General features: G+C 40.5%; 1 protein-coding gene across 2 annotated transcripts in view; it reads left to right on the forward strand.

Moving 5' to 3' along the window:
• Positions 1-928: 928 nt before the first annotated feature.
• Positions 929-17,795, forward strand: part of DIABLO (diablo IAP-binding mitochondrial protein) — a 33,186-nt gene continuing 16,319 nt past the window's right edge. Inside the window, exons 1-4 of one of the 2 annotated variants that reach the window (XM_060785985.2) lie at positions 929-1,128; positions 5,799-5,919; positions 17,459-17,590; positions 17,685-17,771. In XM_060785985.2, coding sequence (XP_060641968.2) covers positions 1,079-1,128; positions 5,799-5,919; positions 17,459-17,590; positions 17,685-17,771 — 390 coding nt within the window. In that variant the 5' untranslated portion in view covers positions 929-1,078. Of the gene's footprint in view, positions 1,129-5,798; positions 5,920-17,458; positions 17,591-17,684 lie in introns of both variants that reach the window. The other variant, XM_060785984.2, reaches the window with a different exon arrangement.

The following is a 17,795-nucleotide window of genomic DNA, read 5'->3' on the forward strand; positions in this document are numbered from 1 at the left end:
GTCCGACTCTGGGGTGTGGTGCTCATCGAAGAGCCGGCGTTGTCCGTAGACACCTCCAAGGTCATGTGGACTGCACGGAGCACCGTTACCTTCCCGCCGGAGCAGTACCTATTGATCTACTCACAGTTGCATGTTTTCGAACGGCTAGGTTGGCAGAAGCTGGGGCCGGCAGGACTGAAGACCGGCAGGTTGCAGGTTCAAATCCGAGGAAAGGCGGATGAGCTCCCTCTATCAGTTCCAGCTCCTCATGCGGGGACGTGAGAGAAGTCTCCCACAAGGATGATAAAAACATCAAATCATCTGGGCGTCTCCTGGGCAACGTCCTTGCAGACAGCCAATTCCCTCACACTAGAAGCGACTTGCAGTTTCTCAAGTCGCTCCTGACACGACAAAAATTGTAATATTATAATATAATCAATATTATATGTATACACAATATATTGTTAGGATAGCACAATATTAGTATTATATATTACTATATTGTAATACTAATATATTATTATGTCATTTATTATTGCATATATTATGTATTAATATTACTTATATAGTATATATTATTGTATATAATTTAGTATATTATTGTATATTATATATTATTTATTATTGTATATTTTAAGTTGTAATGTTTTTGATTGTGAGCCGCCTTGAGTCTCCGTATGGAGAGATAGAGCAGGATAGAAATAAAATACAGATAAATAAATACATAAAAAGGCGAGGAGGTCCGGAAGTGTAACAAAGAACCAAAAGGACTGCGCCTCTTTGGGGTTCAGTGTCAAACAGCAGCCTTAGAGTGCCACCTGCTGGCGATGGATGCGAGCCAAGCGTTTTGGGGGTTTTTTTTTGGACTTCAGCCCCCAGAATTCCTGGCCGCGGACCAAGCTGGCTGGGTCTTCTGGGATTTGAAGTCTCAGGAGGAAAAAAAAGCCCAATCTGGCGCTACGAAAGCTGGGAACGCTGCCAATCAATGATGTGAAGTTTTCTACAGGGCAGAATGGGAGGCAAGTGCCTCAGGGGAAGGACTATAGGTGGCTGGGGCGGGCCGCCTGACGTCACTTCCGCCTAGGGAGCTTCAGCCAAGATGGCGGCTTGGAGCACTGGGTGGCTGCGGAGCTGGTGTTTCCTGGCCAGGTAGGAGGATCCTTCTCTGGAGTTTTGGATCAAAGACTCAGGGGCCTTTTTCGTTCCGGCTTTCCCCCATTGCCAATCCCTAGCAATTAGGGATATGCGATCCATTTAAAACATGGTTCAAAAGTCATTACAAAACTGGGGGGGGGGGGGGGGCGCTGGCATTGTTGTGTCTGAAGTGTGTCTAAAGTATACTTAGTAAAAAAAATTGTTACCATAACGAGAGTAACGACATTCCGTTACAGTAATTGCGCATAATTACTCTAATTGGGGAAAACTTCAGGGGCATCTTTCTCCCTCATTTTAAAGCTATTTGAGTGAAACTTGCTACAATGGTAGAACACATTAACCACTGTTAGCCCACCCAATTTCAGAACGTTTTGCTTATCTACAGAATTTTTGAGAATTTTCAAAGTTAATCTAAAAAAACCTACAAGAGCTATCCCCTTGAATTTGATATCCAATGCGCAACATAAGCAGGGCATCAGTCCTTGGAAGTTTTGGAAAGATTCACACATCAACTGATTTTGGGGGATTTTTAAAAGTTTAGACAAAGACAATTGACCCCCGCCCCTGAAAAAGTGACAATAGCAATCTCCATGAATGAATGTCTGTCTTTATGACACACAATTAACCACATAACGTCAACTTAGCACATATTTATACTATTACTTACTTTCGTCCTCTTTGCAAATTCAGTAATTTTATTTATTATTTTTAGACTGACTAAACCGTTGGCTAATGCAGCCCTTAATAGGCTTTCTGATGCTGAGTACTGCATTCTGGGAAATGTAGTTTAGGACATTTGTGGTTTGCTTTTAATTACAATCTATTGTGTTATATTGTTATTACATTTCGATTGGCATGCTCTATATTAACCCCTGTATGTTGTAATTTTATGTTACTCTCTGTGTTTCTACTGATTTTGGTTAATTTTTGTGTATATTTTATGTATTTTATTTTGCACTGTGTTGCCTTGTAAGCCACCCCAAGTCCTTTTGGGGAGATGGGGTGGGATACAAATGCAGTTATTATTAATAAAATGTTTTATAGAAGTTATACAACACCAGTCCTATTGGCAAAAATAGACAAATCTCAATAAGATAAGTGCTGGAGATGTAAAAGGCAGAGAGGAACTTTCTTTCATATGTGGTGGTCATGGGAGAATGTTCAAGGTTTTTGGAGTCAAGTAATTAAGGAAACAAAATGTTGTGCAATAAGGTCAAAACAAATTCAGGCATGTGCCTGCTGGGCTTATTCAAGGAAGGATTCAATCGGGATGATAATGAAATAGCCCAATACAATTTTTGGCAGCAAAAATAATTGCTTGTAGGGGTGTGCAAATGTCCATTTTTAATTCGTTTGAATGTGTGTTATGTGTACTGTGTGTATTTATCACGTTTCTAAATTTTAATTTATTTTTTAAAGACCAAGGGGGCATCTACAGTGCTGAATTGATGTGGTTTGAGGCCACTTTGACTGCCCTGGATGGCATCCTGGGGGATGGGGAGGCCCAGCATTCTTAAGCTTGTCAAACTACAGCTTCCAGTAGTCCCTTGCAGTCAAAGCAGTGTCAAACTGCATTCCCTGGCCAGTGTTGTTGGACCCAGAGTGTTTAGGGCAGGCCTGCATAACCCGTGGCCCTCCAGGTGCTTTGGACTTCAGCTCCCAGCATCCCTAGCCATGGGACAAGCTGGCTAGGGCTTCTGCGGGTTGGAGGCCCAAAGCCCTGAAGGGCCAGAAGAAGCTTCCAAAGGAGAGGGCTGCTCTTCCAGAATGAAGATAATCTTGAATAATAATAATAATAATAATAATAATAATAATTTATTTAGAATCCGCCCTATCCCCCCTTGAAGGGACTGGAGTGAAGACTAAGAATGACTACGCCAGAAAAGGTTTAGACCAGGCATGGGCAGGCTTCCAATCCCCGTTTAAACAGCTTCACTGGCTTCCAATAAGTTTCCCGTTCCAATTCAAGGTGCAGGTAATCACCTACAAACCCTAAATGGTTTGGGACCTGCCTACCTTCACGATCGCATATTCCCTTATGAACAAGCATGTACCCTGAGATCATTCGGGGAAGCTCCGCTCTCACTTCCACCACCGTTCTCAAGCGCGGTTGGTGGGGATGAGAGAGACGGCCTTCTCAGTGGTAGCCCCCTGGCTTTGGAACTCCCTCCATAGGGAGATAAGACAGGCTCCAACCTTGTACTCTTTCCGGAGAGAATTCAAAACCTGGATGTTCCATTGTGCCTTTGATTAGGCAGTTTCACTAGAGCATTATTTGACCCACTCTAAATCCTGCACTTTATTCTGGCCCTCCTATTGGTTCCTTGTCATTTTGCTTAGGTTTGCCCTAGTCTCTGTACATTTGATCATTGTCTTTCCCAGAAAACAAGACCGGACTTGGACTGCTTTGGATGACAATTTTAATTCTGGCAATTTTAATCTGGCGAGTGGGTTCTTAATGTATATTTATAATTATATTTTCATTTTATGGATGTATTATGTGTTTTATATTATGTTTGGCATCGAATTGTTGCCTATTTGGGAGCTGTTCTGAGTCCCTCCATGGAGGTTGAGAAGGACAGTGTATAAATGTTTTAAATAAATAAATAAATGATCCTTGCACTTTCCATTGGCTCCTTTAAGGAATTATTGCACTCATTGAGCCTGATCCCAGCTATGACTTTTACCTCAGCCACATTGTTTTATGATATTGTTTATGATTGTGTTTTGTTTTATTATTTTATTTGTTTGGTTTTAATGTGTGAACTGGCCAGGGCTTGTTCACTTTGTAAGCCGTTCAAAGTCCCTGTGGGGAGATTGGTGGCGGGATATAAAAATACTTAGTTATTTACTTCAGCCATAAGAAATTGTGGGAGTCGAAGTCCAAAACACCTGGAGGGCCGAAGTTTACCCATGCCTGGTTTAGACCGGGGGGGGGGGGCGCTGAGAGGAAAATAGACAATTTCTAGTCGACACAACAAAGGGAAAAATTAGGCGAAAGTGGAATAATAATAATAATAATAATAATAATAATAATAAATAAACTATTTATATACCACTTATCTCCCCTAGGGGACTCAGGCCACAAGTAAACATAAAACATACAGAATAGTCATTAAAATACAAACAACTTATAAACACAATCTCATGCATTGAAACAACAATTCCACATTATTCCATTGTGCAAATAAGTTACCAATGGCCCCACCTGCATGTGGGCTGGACAGTTTGAAGGGTGTGGTGAACCCTTGCCTTTAACAGTTAGGATATGGGCCTAGTGAAGCCCTGGCAGCCATTTTAGATTAGGGAAACAGGGAGATGTCATCTTAGGTTAGGTTTTCTCAGAGGGGGCGTGTCCTTGTTAAGGAAGAAAAGGGTAGATGGCCAGGAATGGTTAGAATAGGGGGGCGAAGCCTAATATTTAGATAAAGAAAAAAGGTACCTTTTTGAATTCTGAGGCTTGAGTTTTGGCAGTTGGGTTTTGACAGTTGGAGTTTGGGGATAGCAGTTAGGAATTGAAAAGGGAAAAAGAAGGAAGTTTCGCTTATGATAAATCCTTAATAGTTGCTTCAAGGAAGAACTATTGGTGTAAACAGACCCTGGAGAATTGGGCTGTTTGTATTGGAGAATCTGCTTAGTGGAATAATAAGAGTTTCTCAGTTTAAAGGTTTTGACTAGAACCTGTAATTCAAGCACTGAACTACTTCTGAAACCATCACGCATTTGTACAGAGGAATTAAACCCGTTAAATAAACGTTTTGTTATAGTTAACTCTTTACCACAGCCTGTGTGTGTGTGAATGTCATTGATATTTAAACCCTCTGAGGAAAATAAACCCCGTAGTAACACAGAAGAGTGTTACTCAGTATCCTCTCAGCCTGAATATTAGAAAGGTGGCAGCATACCCCAATTGAAGAAACAGTTACAAAGCCTCTCAGTTCAGACTTCAGTCAGATATATTTATACACAGTTATATCCTGCCCTGATTTATCAGTCTCCCTCCTGTGAGTTCCTTATAAGTGTTGGTAGATTCACTAATTTTAAAATTCCCTGTTTCTCCTTCCCTTGGGTATAGGGCCTTTATAAAGGGCTCATGTAGTAATGGTCCGGGGAATTGAAGTGCAAGAAGTGGACCAAATTAATGGCCAGAATGGGGCCTGGGGCTACTTATTTCCAGGGCCTCTGGGCAGTTTTGAGGAAAGGTCTGGGCCAGGGCCAATACCATGAAATGGAGGAGGAGCTGGGAACAGGTAAGGCTCTGGCTTGGGCTCTAATTGATGGGTGGAGGTCTTGGCCTAAGGCTGATTGTTCAAAGGACCAAACTTGATAATCTGTAAGCCAGAAAGAAGGAGAATGGTTGACAATTGCTGTTGTCAATAGGTGATAAGGAAGCACCAGAAGAGAACAGGGAAAGAGAAGTGTGAATGAAAGTTTGCATGCACATGCTTAAAGCCTTTTGACTATAACATACCCTGGGCTGTGTTCTCAGAGAGTGGCACTTTTACCTTGTCTACCCGATGGAGAGATTTGATCAAATACATCTGTTGTGCCCATTCTCCTCAGCTCAGAGTGTATTGGATAGAGACCCCAAGGGGTATGGGGGTTGCCTTTTCAAAGGGGACACAGCAATCGGTCTTAACTGTCTCCTCCATGGTCTTTTCTAGGCAGAGCCGTCCCCTCCTGGCACCTTTGAGAAACCGCTGTGCCTCCGGACTGAGGGGACCTTGGAGCAAAGCGGCCGCTTTGGGTCTTGGAGCCACGCTCGCAGCTATCCCCATCACACAGGTAGCCTGTCTTCCGGGAAAGACAGGGCCGCTGCTTTCACCTTCTGATTTGTTGCTTCTCTCCTGTCATGTTATTTCTGAAGGATTATGATACGCTGCTAAGACTTTTCCCCTTGACTAGAAGGGAGGAGTGTTGGCACCTTGGAAGGTTAGACAGGCCACGTGACAAAGGGACAGGGATTTGGTTCCTCCCATTGGTGGTGGCGGTAGTACTAGTAGTAATACTACTAATAATAATTCCCTATGTAAGATGCATTCCCTCCTCATATAAACATCTCTAAAAACATGGTCTTAGAATCACAGGTGCTCACACACACTCACACACACACATATATATACACTGTATTTCATCACATAATAATAATTATATCCTATATTTTCCATTCTAAGATGCAATCCCTCCCCATAGAAACATCTCTAAAAGCAAGATGTGTCTTAGAATCACAGGTGTGCGCTCTCTCTCTCTCTCTATATATATATATACACACATACACACATACTGTTTTCATCGCATAATTAATAATTATTATATCCTATGTCTTCCATTCTAAAATTCACTCACTCCCCTTATAAACATCTCTAAAAACAAGGTGTGCCTTAGAATCACATGTGCTTTCATTGCATAATCAGTAATAATAATAATAATAATAATAATGCCCTACATATTACATTCTAAGATGCACTCCCTCCCCATCTAAATATCTCTTTTTATTATTATTATTATTATTATTATTATTTTTCGACACAAAAATAGTACCATTACATACGATCATTGTTAGAAATTCAGTTGCTAAATTACATTGTGAATACATATCACGTATTGTTTTTCTAATGCTCTTATCTGTCTCCCCTTCACCTTACCCTTCTATCTGACAGTGTTACACCCCTCCTCCCCCACCCTCCCCCCTCAGGGAACAGTATTTACCTTAATTCAGATCTTAATTTAATTGAACAATTGTAAAAAGAGAATGGTCTTTCTTTTCCTTCCACTTTTTCGATCAGTCTTTCCCATTTCTGCACCCAAGTTTTCTTAAATCGGCATGTTGTGTATTTGCTTCTTTTTTCATGGATATAATCCTGAAGCATATATTCTGCTAAATACCCATACCATTTTTAACCTCCCATTTTCTATAATCTTTCCACCCCAACGCCACAGTTGCTTGGGCAACTAATATATGTTTTATAATTTCCTCCCAGGCTTTGATATTATCTTTTTTGTCAAATTTCTGTGTAAAAAATTCTATTTTATTCAAAGCCAGTTTATATCCTATTATTTCTTCCATTTAGTTCATTACCTTGTTATAGAACTCTTGTACTCTATCACATTCCCACCACATGTGGGAATAGGAGCCAATTTTCCCACATCTATGCCAACAAAGTTTTGTGGTAGTTTTTGTTATCTGGGCTATTTTAATTGGGGTTCTATACCATTTAGTCAATAATTTCCTTTGTGTTTCTCTAATCTTTATATGCTTAATCTTTTTAATTGAATCAATCCAGTTTTCTATTTCTGAAACTTTATTATTTAAATCATCTTTCCATATTTCTATCAAAATTTGTTTTAATTTATATTGTATTCCAATTAATTTCTTGTAAATAAACCCCATCAGCCCTTTCTCCTTTTCTAGTTTCCATTTTAGAATTTGATCTAGGGCTGTTTCAGGGCCTTCTTTTTCCTTCGCTTTAATGATCCTTTGTTTCAGTCCATTCCAAAGGAGCCAATTACCTTGGCCACATTTACCCTTTATTGACTCCCAATCCTTGATTGTCCCATCTGAGTTCAAGAGGTCTTTTATCAAAATCATTCCATTCTGTTTCAAATTTGATATGACTTTACCCAATGTCTGTTCTTTTTTATTGTCAAGAAACCCTATTGGGAGTATATCTACCCTATTAATTTGTAGTTTGTTTTGCCATTTTTCCAGCATTCCAGGGATGAGATCAATGGTCCCCCTTTACTTTCTGTTAAGGTTTTTTTGTCAACCCGTCCTTTTAAACATAAACAGTGGTTCCATCCATTAATTGCTTTTTCAATTCTACCCCATCTTCTCGAATCGTCAAAATCTAATTCTATCAGTCTTGTTAATTGGCAGGCATCAAAATAATTCTGTAAATTAGGGGCACCCCATCCTCCATTCTCTTCTGGGGAATAAAATACTGATTTGGGAATTCGATTTTTATTTGTTCCTTCTATCCAGGTTTTAATTGAAGAATCCCATTTTTTAATAATTTTGCTGGGGATACTAAATAGGAGTGCTTGAAACAGGAATAAAAATTTTGGGAGAATCATCATTTTAACCATTTTAATTTTACTTGATATATCCCAATTTTGTTTTTTCCAACTACTCATCTGTTTGTTTATTTTTTCCCCATAAATTATTATAATTAGATTGAGTTATAATGTTTAATGTTTAAGTTTTTGGGAATATATACGCCTAGATATTTTATCTTCTTCTCCCCTAGCTTTATCCCTGTAGTACTCTGAATTTCTTTTAACTCTTTAGGAGTCAAATTTTTGTTTGGTCTTTCCGATTTTTGTATATTAATGGCCAACCCTGATACATTCTCAAATTTCTTTATAGTATTTATAACTACTTTTATAGCATCCTCTGGTGACCCTAATAACACCATGGCGTCGTCTGCAAATAAATTTATTTTCATTACTTCTGTCCCGATTTTTATGCCTTCAATTTTAACATTATTTCTAATTAGATTCGCCAAAGGTTCTATTGCCAGCGCAAATAGTATGGGAGAGAGGGCATCCTTGCTTTGTTCCACTATTGATCTTAATAATTCTTGTTTTAGTTCCATTTATCAATATTTGTGTTTGATTATCTTTGTAAAGTTCCTTAATTATTTCGCAAAATTGTCTTCCCAAGTTAAAGTCTTCATAAACTTTGTGCAAATATTGATGGTTGACCGTATCGAATGCTTTATACACGTCCAATTTTAGCAACAAAAGTTTCTCTTTTTCCCTAGTAGCTTGATTAATTATATTAAGGATATTTCTTATAGGATCAGCTAATTTTCTATTTTTGATAAAACCATATTGGTCTTCCCCTATTAAATTTGGAATTATATCTGCCAACCTATTTGCAAGAAGTTTTGTAAAAATTTTATAATCTACATTACATAGAGTAATTGGTCTATATGAGTTTGGGTTGGTTTCAACTTTGCTAGGTTTTAAGATTGTAATTATTTCAGATTTCTTCCATGTTTCAGGGATGATTTTATTTTTTAATATCTCATTGAATAAGATTTCTAATTGAGGGGTGATTACTAAATTAAATATTTTATAGAAATTAGACGTAAAGCCATCAGGTCCAGGAGAGGAGTTTGATTTAAGATTCAATTTCCTTACTGGTGATTGGTCTATTCAGTTTTGATTGTGACTGGAGATCTAATTTTCTCGTGATAATTCCCTCAGCTTTCCCAATTTCTTTATCCATATATAAATGTTCATAATAACTAGCCATTATTTCTCTCAAGTCCTCCTCTTTGGTTTTCATTTGTCCCTTTGCGTCTTTTAATTTTAATATCTTATTCCTTCCTTTCCTTGATTTAAGGTAACTAGCTAGTCTCCTAGTATTGTTTATGGAGTTAACTTGGAAATCATTTTTTACAAACAAATATTTTTTTGTTAATTCAGTTTTCTCTAACTGTTCTATTATCTTACTATTCTCATTCCATCTTTCTTTATTTTGAATTGTTGGGGGGGGTGTGTGTGTGAAAATTTTGAAATAGTTTATCCCCTTCCTGTTTTACCTCCTCTTTTCTTTGTTTTAATTTTTTTAAATACCTATTTCCATTGTAATACATTTCCCTCTAATAACGGCTTTAAAGGCATCCCAAATTATATTTTCCTTTAAATCAGGGGATCTATTAATTTTAAAGAACTGCTTGATTTCCTCTTTTAGCTCTTGTTTGTCCTGTTCCTTAGATGTTACTAATGGATTAAATCTCCATCTATACTCCTTTCTCCTACTTATGCTACCCACTCTAAGAAATAGAGGTGCATGGTCTCCTGGCCACCTATTTCCAACTGAAGTCTCCATGATGGGTAAAACATTATTATTACCAATAAGAAAGTAATCTAGAGTGGAAAATGAGTTATGCCTAGCAGAATAGTATGTGGGGATATCGATTCTTTGTCCAAGTCTTTCATTAACTTCACAAAGATTCCATTTTTTAAGGTTTAATTTTTCTTTCTCCCCCAATTTTCCCAGTCTTCTTATTGTACCTATCCTTATCTATATAAATAAATTTGTTAGGTGAGTCCAACAGGACAGCAAAACTCTAAAAAACCCCAACGAAACTGAACCAAAATTGCCATGCCCCTAGGACAACCCACAAGGTACAAACTAATCCACACCAAATAAAAAACAACACAACAACACACAGATAAAATGGCAAAACAACTGAGCATGCGCACCATTCTAACCCCGCCCACGCTTCCGCCAAGCCTCGCCCCCTTCTAACCCCGCCCACCCTCTTCCCTCAGTCAAAACCATCCCTCCCCCGGCCCCTTCTAACCCCGTCCACGCCGCTGCCAAGCCTCGCCCCCTTCTAACCCCGCCCACCCTCTTCCCCCAGTCAAAACCATCCCCCCGCCCCCTTCTAAGCCCGCCCATGCCGCCACCAAGCCACGCCCTCTTCTAACCCCGTCCACCCTCTTCCCCCAGTCAAAACCATCCCTCCCCCGCCCCCTTCTAATCCTGCCCACACCGCCACCAAGCCTCGCCCCCTTCTAACCCCGCCCACCCTCTTCTCCCAGTCAAAACCATCCCTCCCCCGCCCCTTCTAACCCCGCCCACGCCACCGCCAAGCCTCGCCCCCTTCTAACCCCGCCCACCCTCTTCCCCCAGTCAAAACCATCCCTCCCACCTGCCCCCATCTTACCCTGCTCACGCCACCTCCAAGCCCGCCCCCTCCAAACTGTCAAAACCATCCCTCCTCCCCTGCCGCCGCCATTTTCGCCATTTTCACAAAAGGGAACACTTCAGACATATCCTTCGGGCCTCTCTTTTTCTCAGCCACGAGCTTCCTTACGCAAGTTCTCTAACCTGGTAAAAATTAGAGCATTATTGACACTATCTACTGACATGAAAAAACCTGTTCAAAAATTAGAATTAGAAGAGAACGCTTATGTTCAAAAACCTGGGACTTTGAATAGGGGGAAAGTACCCTTACTGAAATAACTCTCACAACCTCTGAGGATGCCGGTCATAGATGCAGGCAAAACGTCAGGAGAGAATGCTTCTGGAACATGGCCATACAGGTTGAAAAACTTAAAATAACTCATTACAAACTCTTTTTGGGAAGGAACACTGAGCAGTCTTAAATGTGTCCTCCTCAGGGGCTGAAGGCTATAAAATACATTGGGATATCATTTAAGAAATGCAGAAATCTTGGACATTTCACATCTTTAGAAAAATGCATTTTCAGTAAAAAAGTCATACTCAAAACCCCAGAAAGAAGGGTATATCGGGAGGCTCTGCTCTGTGAAGCTCTTTTAATTTGGACAAGTAGTATGTGATTCATAAAGACATCGTTTTGTTAGTCTGCTTCACTATAAAGGAATCCCGTAGATTCTTTAAGACTAACCAAGGAATAGAATAAAAGATTACTGAGAGTCAATAGAAATACTTTGTCATTACTTAATTTTCCATAACAACACACTACGCCACAGCAACACGTGGCCAGGTACAGCTAGTAGAGATCTAAATTCAGATCTCCACCTATAATTATGTCTCCCTCTGCCTCTCATTCTATTTTTAAAAATATTTTATTAATAAATCTTTTTTGCCCCTTATTGGGCCCGTAGACACTAATAATAGAAACTTTGCAATCATTTAATTTTCCACATACCATTATGAGCCTCCCCTCCTCGTCTGTAATAATTTTCTCTGTTACAAAAGCAAGATCATTTTTTATTATAATGGCAACTCCCCAAGAGTTACTTGTGCCCTTGGATTCATATTGAGCATCCCAATTAGCTAAATTTAACAGTTTTGATCTCCCTACGTGATGAGTCTCCTGTAGACACACCATTGTTACCTGATTTTCTGTTAATAATTTACGTAGACTGTCTTTTTAAAATTCTGATTTAAGGCCATTAATGTTGACTGTCATCAAATGAATAGAATCTAATTGAGCCATTACATTTAATTAATTCACTTTGTAAATCTTTGTGCTTTCCATTCCCCTTATATCATATTTTTGAACCACTGTTCCCTCACATCCCCAACATTCCTTCCCTCCCATCCCTTCCCCCCTTCTCCGTCTGGATTTCGATTCCTCCCTGCTACCCAAGGGAGGAATGGCAAAGAAAAAGTTTTTTCTTGCAATTTCCAGACAGCTTATCAGGGCCGGAGTCAACTTAGCCCTCCCTCCTTGCTTTCTTCTGTAGAACAACATTACGGAGTTCTTATCTTAAACTCAAGGGCACTGTCTTCACAGTAATAACCCCCCCCCCCCCTAAGACTATCCCTTTCTCTTTCTCCTGGCTTAGAGAGAGGGATAAGATTAACCATATCTAACAAATAATCAATCGCTAATATTCCTAATACAATGTAACCCGACTTAATACATTAAGTTGTAACAGGAGGTTTGAAAAGTAGGATAATAGAAATAATAACAAAGACACAAAATTAACCCAACTACCCCCCATCAATAGTAAAGCCTTAAAATTAATTGGTCACATTAGTCCCATTAATCACATCTTTAAGTTTTAAACATCCGTTATTGTTGAGCATCGCTGGTTTGACCCTTTAATCTTAAAGATAAATTAAGACAAGTTGGCAGTGCTCCTAGTTCCAATGCGTTGTTGTGTATAGTCTTTTTCCCCAGGTTTTTTTTTTTTTTTTTTGTCCATTGGCTGTTCTCCTCTTCTTCCTTTTTCCTCCCAATCAGTGTCCTTCCAATTCTCTCGTCCGTCTTCTGGACCTCTGCCAAATGTTTTTTCGCCACCACTGTCTTGAAAGAGATCCAGCTGTTTAAGGAGTTCAGTGCCCTCTGCCAAGGATTTAATTCTGTAGTTTTTCCCATCTTTGTTAAATAAAATTGAGGCAGGATGAATCCACTTGAATCGAATTCCAGCTTTGTTGAGGTTTCTAGTCTTAGTGTCTCACGATCTTTCCTCGTTTCCTTTGCCAAGTCCGGAAGAATAAATAGGATGAGATTTTCAAAAAGCTAAGGTCCACCTGGAATTTAATGTATAAGGAACCCATCTAAACATCTCTAAAAACAAGGTGAGTCTTAGAATCACAGGTGTGTGTGTGTGTATGTATGTATACACACAGAGACACACAGACACACACACTGTATTTCATCACATAATTAATAATAATGCCTCTATGTATTCCATTCTAAGATGCATTCTCTCCCCCATATAAACATCTCTAAAAAGAAGGTGAGTCTTAGAATCACAGGTGTGTGTGTGTATGTATGTATACACACACAGACACACACACTGTATTTCATCACATAATTAATAATAATGCCTCTATGTATTCCATTCTAAGATGCATTCTCTCCCCATATAAACATCTCTAAAAAGAAGGTAAATGTTAGAATCACAGATGCTCTCTCTCTCTCTCTCTCTCTCTCTCTCTCTCTCTCTCACACACACACACACACACACACACACACACACATATATATATATATTGTATTTAGTCACATAATAAAAATATCCTATGTATTCCATTCTAAGATGCACTCCCTCCCCATACAAACACCTCTAAAAACAAGGTGTGTCAAAAAATCACAGGTGCTTTTATATTAAAAAAATAATATATTTCATTGTATAACACTCAGCACTGCTTAATAGTCGCGCCCCATTTTTGGGCTGCCAAAATTGGTATTTTTGTGTTCCTTGCATAATAGTCATAGAGCCGTTTGGGGCTGATTCCCCCTTTCTTTTCCAAAGGCAAAGCAGTTTACATACGATGAAATGGGAGGTCTCTGGAGCTCCATTCTTCCCACCTCCTTCCTTCCTCCAAGGCCTTAAAGCAGTTTACAAAATCTGAAATGGACCTCTTTGGGGGAAGGAGGGAAGAGTGGAGCTCCAGGGGCCTCCATTTTGGTTTTTTTTAACGGCTCTAAGGTCTCAGAGGAAGGGAAGAGTGGAGCTTCAGAGACCTCAGTTTCATAGTTTTTAAACTGCCTGGCCTTCGGAGAAAGAATGAAGGAAAAAATTATTTATTTGTTTATTTAGCAGTTCGTTCGAAGGACTCAGGCAGGTTTCCAACATCAATATTACAGACAGTCATTAAAACATCATATTCTAAATCACACTAAAACATTAAAATAGCAAAATACAATCATATAATTACAGTGGTCAGTCATCATCAAAAATCATTATTCGTCGTCATCCATCCATATCACAGGATCATGGCTCATTCGTCGAATGCCAGTCCCCAAAGCCAAGTTTTCACCTGTTTCCTGAACATTAAGATAGAAGGGGCAGTTCTGATCTCCAGTGGAGAATCTGTCTCAAATGACTTCACAGTCTAAACCAGGTGTCCCCAAACTTTTTAAACCCGGGGGCCGGATTACTGTCCCCCAGACCATTGAAGGGCCGGACTATAGGTTTTTTAAAAAAAACAATGACCAAATTCTATGCACACTGCACATGTCTTATTTCGCTACTGTTATTAATCGTAATGTAAATATCTGATATGCACGATGTATTTTTATTGTTACAATCTGAACATAAAGCATAGTGATGAATCACAAAAACAATATGTAATAGGCATTGTGAAATATTTATTTCTAATTACAAATAAATGAAATTTTGATTTCAAGCATGTCACAGCATGTGTAACAGTCTTAATATAACAGCAGGGAATCCATGAATTTGTTGACTGTTCAGCCCTCAGTGAGGACAAAACTACATAATGTGTTTGTAACTTGGGGACTGCCTGTCCAGGTTGGGTCACAGGGGTCACAGAGACGACTGTACAGAAGGATAATACCTGGCAAAGTCAATGAAAGATTAAATGTCTCTGACCTGAAATGCTAAGCAGGGCCAGTTATGGTTAGTATTTGGATGGGAAGCCACAAATGAATAGCAGGTGCTCTATTTCAGAGAAAGAAACTGACAAAACTATTTTTGAGTATTTCCTCTCAAAGAAAACCCTATTAAATTCATGGGGCCGCCATAAATAAAAGGAGAACACACCCAATAAAAGGCAAACACACACCCAACCATGGGCTGCGGAAAGCAATATAGGAGTACAGAGAAAAAGATAGCTTTAGCATTTCTGAAAATAAAATAGTTCCAATGAAAATGAGGAAAAAAATATATTTTCTGTCGTTTTGAAAGTGGTTTTTTGGAATATGTAAGCATGAGTCCCCTTTCAGGTGGAGAAGGGCAGAGTATAAATATAGGAAATAAATCTATATAAATAAAAATGTAATGTTCATTTGTGGGATTAACAGAAATCAAAAACCACTGGACACTTAACAACCCAATGTATGTCCTTCACTCAAAAAAATTGATTTTGACATTTGGGAGTTGTCGTTCCTGGGATTTATAATCAAAGAACATTCTGAACACCCCCCCCCCCCCCCCGCCAACTATGGAATGGAACCAAACTTGGCACACAGTTCTCCCATGACCAACAGAAAATACTGGAAGGGTTTGGTGGGCAGTGGTGTCCTTTGGTTTTGGGGTTGTAGTTTACCTACATCCAGAGATCACTGTGGACTCAAACAAGGATGGATTTGGACCAAACTTGGCACAAATACTCAATATGCCCAAATGTGGACACTGGTGGAGTTTGGGGGAAATAGACCTTGACATTTGGGAATGGTAGTTACTGGGATTTATAGTTCACCTATAATCAAAGAGCATTCTGAACCCCACCAACGATGGAATGGAACCAAACTTGGCACACAGTTCTTCCCTGACTAACAGAAAATGCTGGAAGGGTTTGGTGGGCAGTGTCCTTTGGTTTTGGAGTTGTAGTTTACTGTGGACTCAAACAATGTTGAATCTGGACCAAACTTGGCCAGACCAGGCTTCTCCCTCTTTCCTTCTTTCCTTCCTTCCCCTTGCCCCTTTCTCTTCCCTTCCCCTTCCTTCCTTCCCTTCCTTCTCCTTTCCCCTCCTTCCTTTGCTCCCTTCCTTTCCTTCCTTCTTCCTTCTCTCCGTGGGGACACTGGGCCAGGCGCCGCCTCCGCTTGTCTCCTGGCGCAGCTGGGAGGGAAGCAAGTGGCGTCTCGTGGCCACGGAGAACAAGGGAGCGCAGCAGAAGATCCGCGGCCATGAGGTGCCTCCTGTTCCCCTCCCAGCTGCGGCAGGAGAATGAGCGGAGGCGGCGCCGGGTGGGCGTGGCCAGGCAGCGCTGGCTTCCCCGGGCCGGCATCCGGGGGGAGGGAAGGAAGGAAGGAAAGGAAAGGAGGGAAGGAGGGAGGGGAAAGGAGAAGGAAGGGGAAGGGGAGAGAAAGGGGGAAGGGGAAGGAAGGAAAGAAAGAAAGAGGGAGAAGCCTGGTCCGGCGCGACCCCGCCTGAAGCCGCTCCGGAAGGGGAGAGAGAAACGGTGAGGGGCTTTGCGCCCGGCCAGGCCGCGCGGGCCGGATAAATGCCCTTGGCAGGCCATATATGGCCCGCGGGCCTGAGTTTGGGGACCCCTGGTCTAAACCAACATTTAACTGAGCTCTTTAAGGCTCGATCCTCCCTCTTCCTGCTCCCCTTTTGGAGGAAAGGCAGTTTTATAATTTAAAAAACAAATCAAAGACAGGTCCCGCCCAAATTAGTCACACCTCCTTTTTAATGGAAAAGGGTGCAACTATTATGTGAGGAAATACAGAAAGGCTTTTTTCCTTTGAGTGTTGAAATTAGTTTGCGTCTTACAATCAATGAAAAATAGTAATAATACGATGCTGTCTCTTCAGGCATGTTTTTTATTGCTAGTATTCCTTTTTTCTCTCTCAGTAATACATTTTCTCTGGCTGTCATTTTGTGATGCATGCAGCCATAAGGTGTACTATGCCTGCAGTGATACTATTTTCGGGGGACGATGCATGACAGTTGTATCCAGCCTGACAGCAGCATAAGTGGAGGTGCCCCTCTGCAAGCACATGGAAATGATTAAAATTGTGTGTGAATGTCCACTTGTATTGACTTTGCATGCTGTTATTTCACAGTGAATCACAGTAGCTTTGAGGAAGACCTACTGGATGGAAGAAAATCAGTTGAAGATCATGAAACACCTTGTACTCTGAAAAGAGCTCAAGGTCTTCCAGGCAGGACTGAGTATCACATGCTGTCAGACTGGAGCTCCCAGCATTCCTCCCCACAAGCTAAGGCTGTTGGATATTATAGTTCAATATCTGTAGGGCCATGCTATTCCCATCCCTGAGGTGTCTCTCTAATGTTCTTACACTGGATCTGTAGTATAGCCTGCGGTGGTGGCAAATCCTGTAGTACGATGAACATTTCCTAGTGTCAGAATGAAATTCCTTCTCCCCAGATTCTGATGGTCCACAATGCTTTGTAAGTATCCTGACTTGAAGATAACCTTGTCTTTCAGAAACATGATCCAGGTTTTCTCAGCAACGAAGCTTTAATCCGAAGAGCTGCCTCTTTGGTAACCGATAGCACCGGTACTCTCCTCTCTCAAACCACATATGCATTAATTGAAGCACTGACAGAGTATACCACGGTAAGAGATGTCTTGGTCTCTGAAGTCACAGATTCTATGGCTGATGGTTGAGTCAACTAGATGTGATGCTCATGAGCTCTGTCTCCTTTTGCAGGCAGTTTACACACTGGTGTCCCTGTACCAGAAGTATGCACACCTCATTGGGAAAATGAATTCTAAAGAGGAGGATGCTGTCTGGCAGGTGATCATTGGTGCTCGAGTAGAG

The sequence above is a fragment of the Anolis sagrei genome, chromosome X (assembly GCF_037176765.1).
Source record: "Anolis sagrei isolate rAnoSag1 chromosome X, rAnoSag1.mat, whole genome shotgun sequence".
Taxonomy (NCBI): Eukaryota; Metazoa; Chordata; class Lepidosauria; order Squamata; family Dactyloidae; genus Anolis; species Anolis sagrei.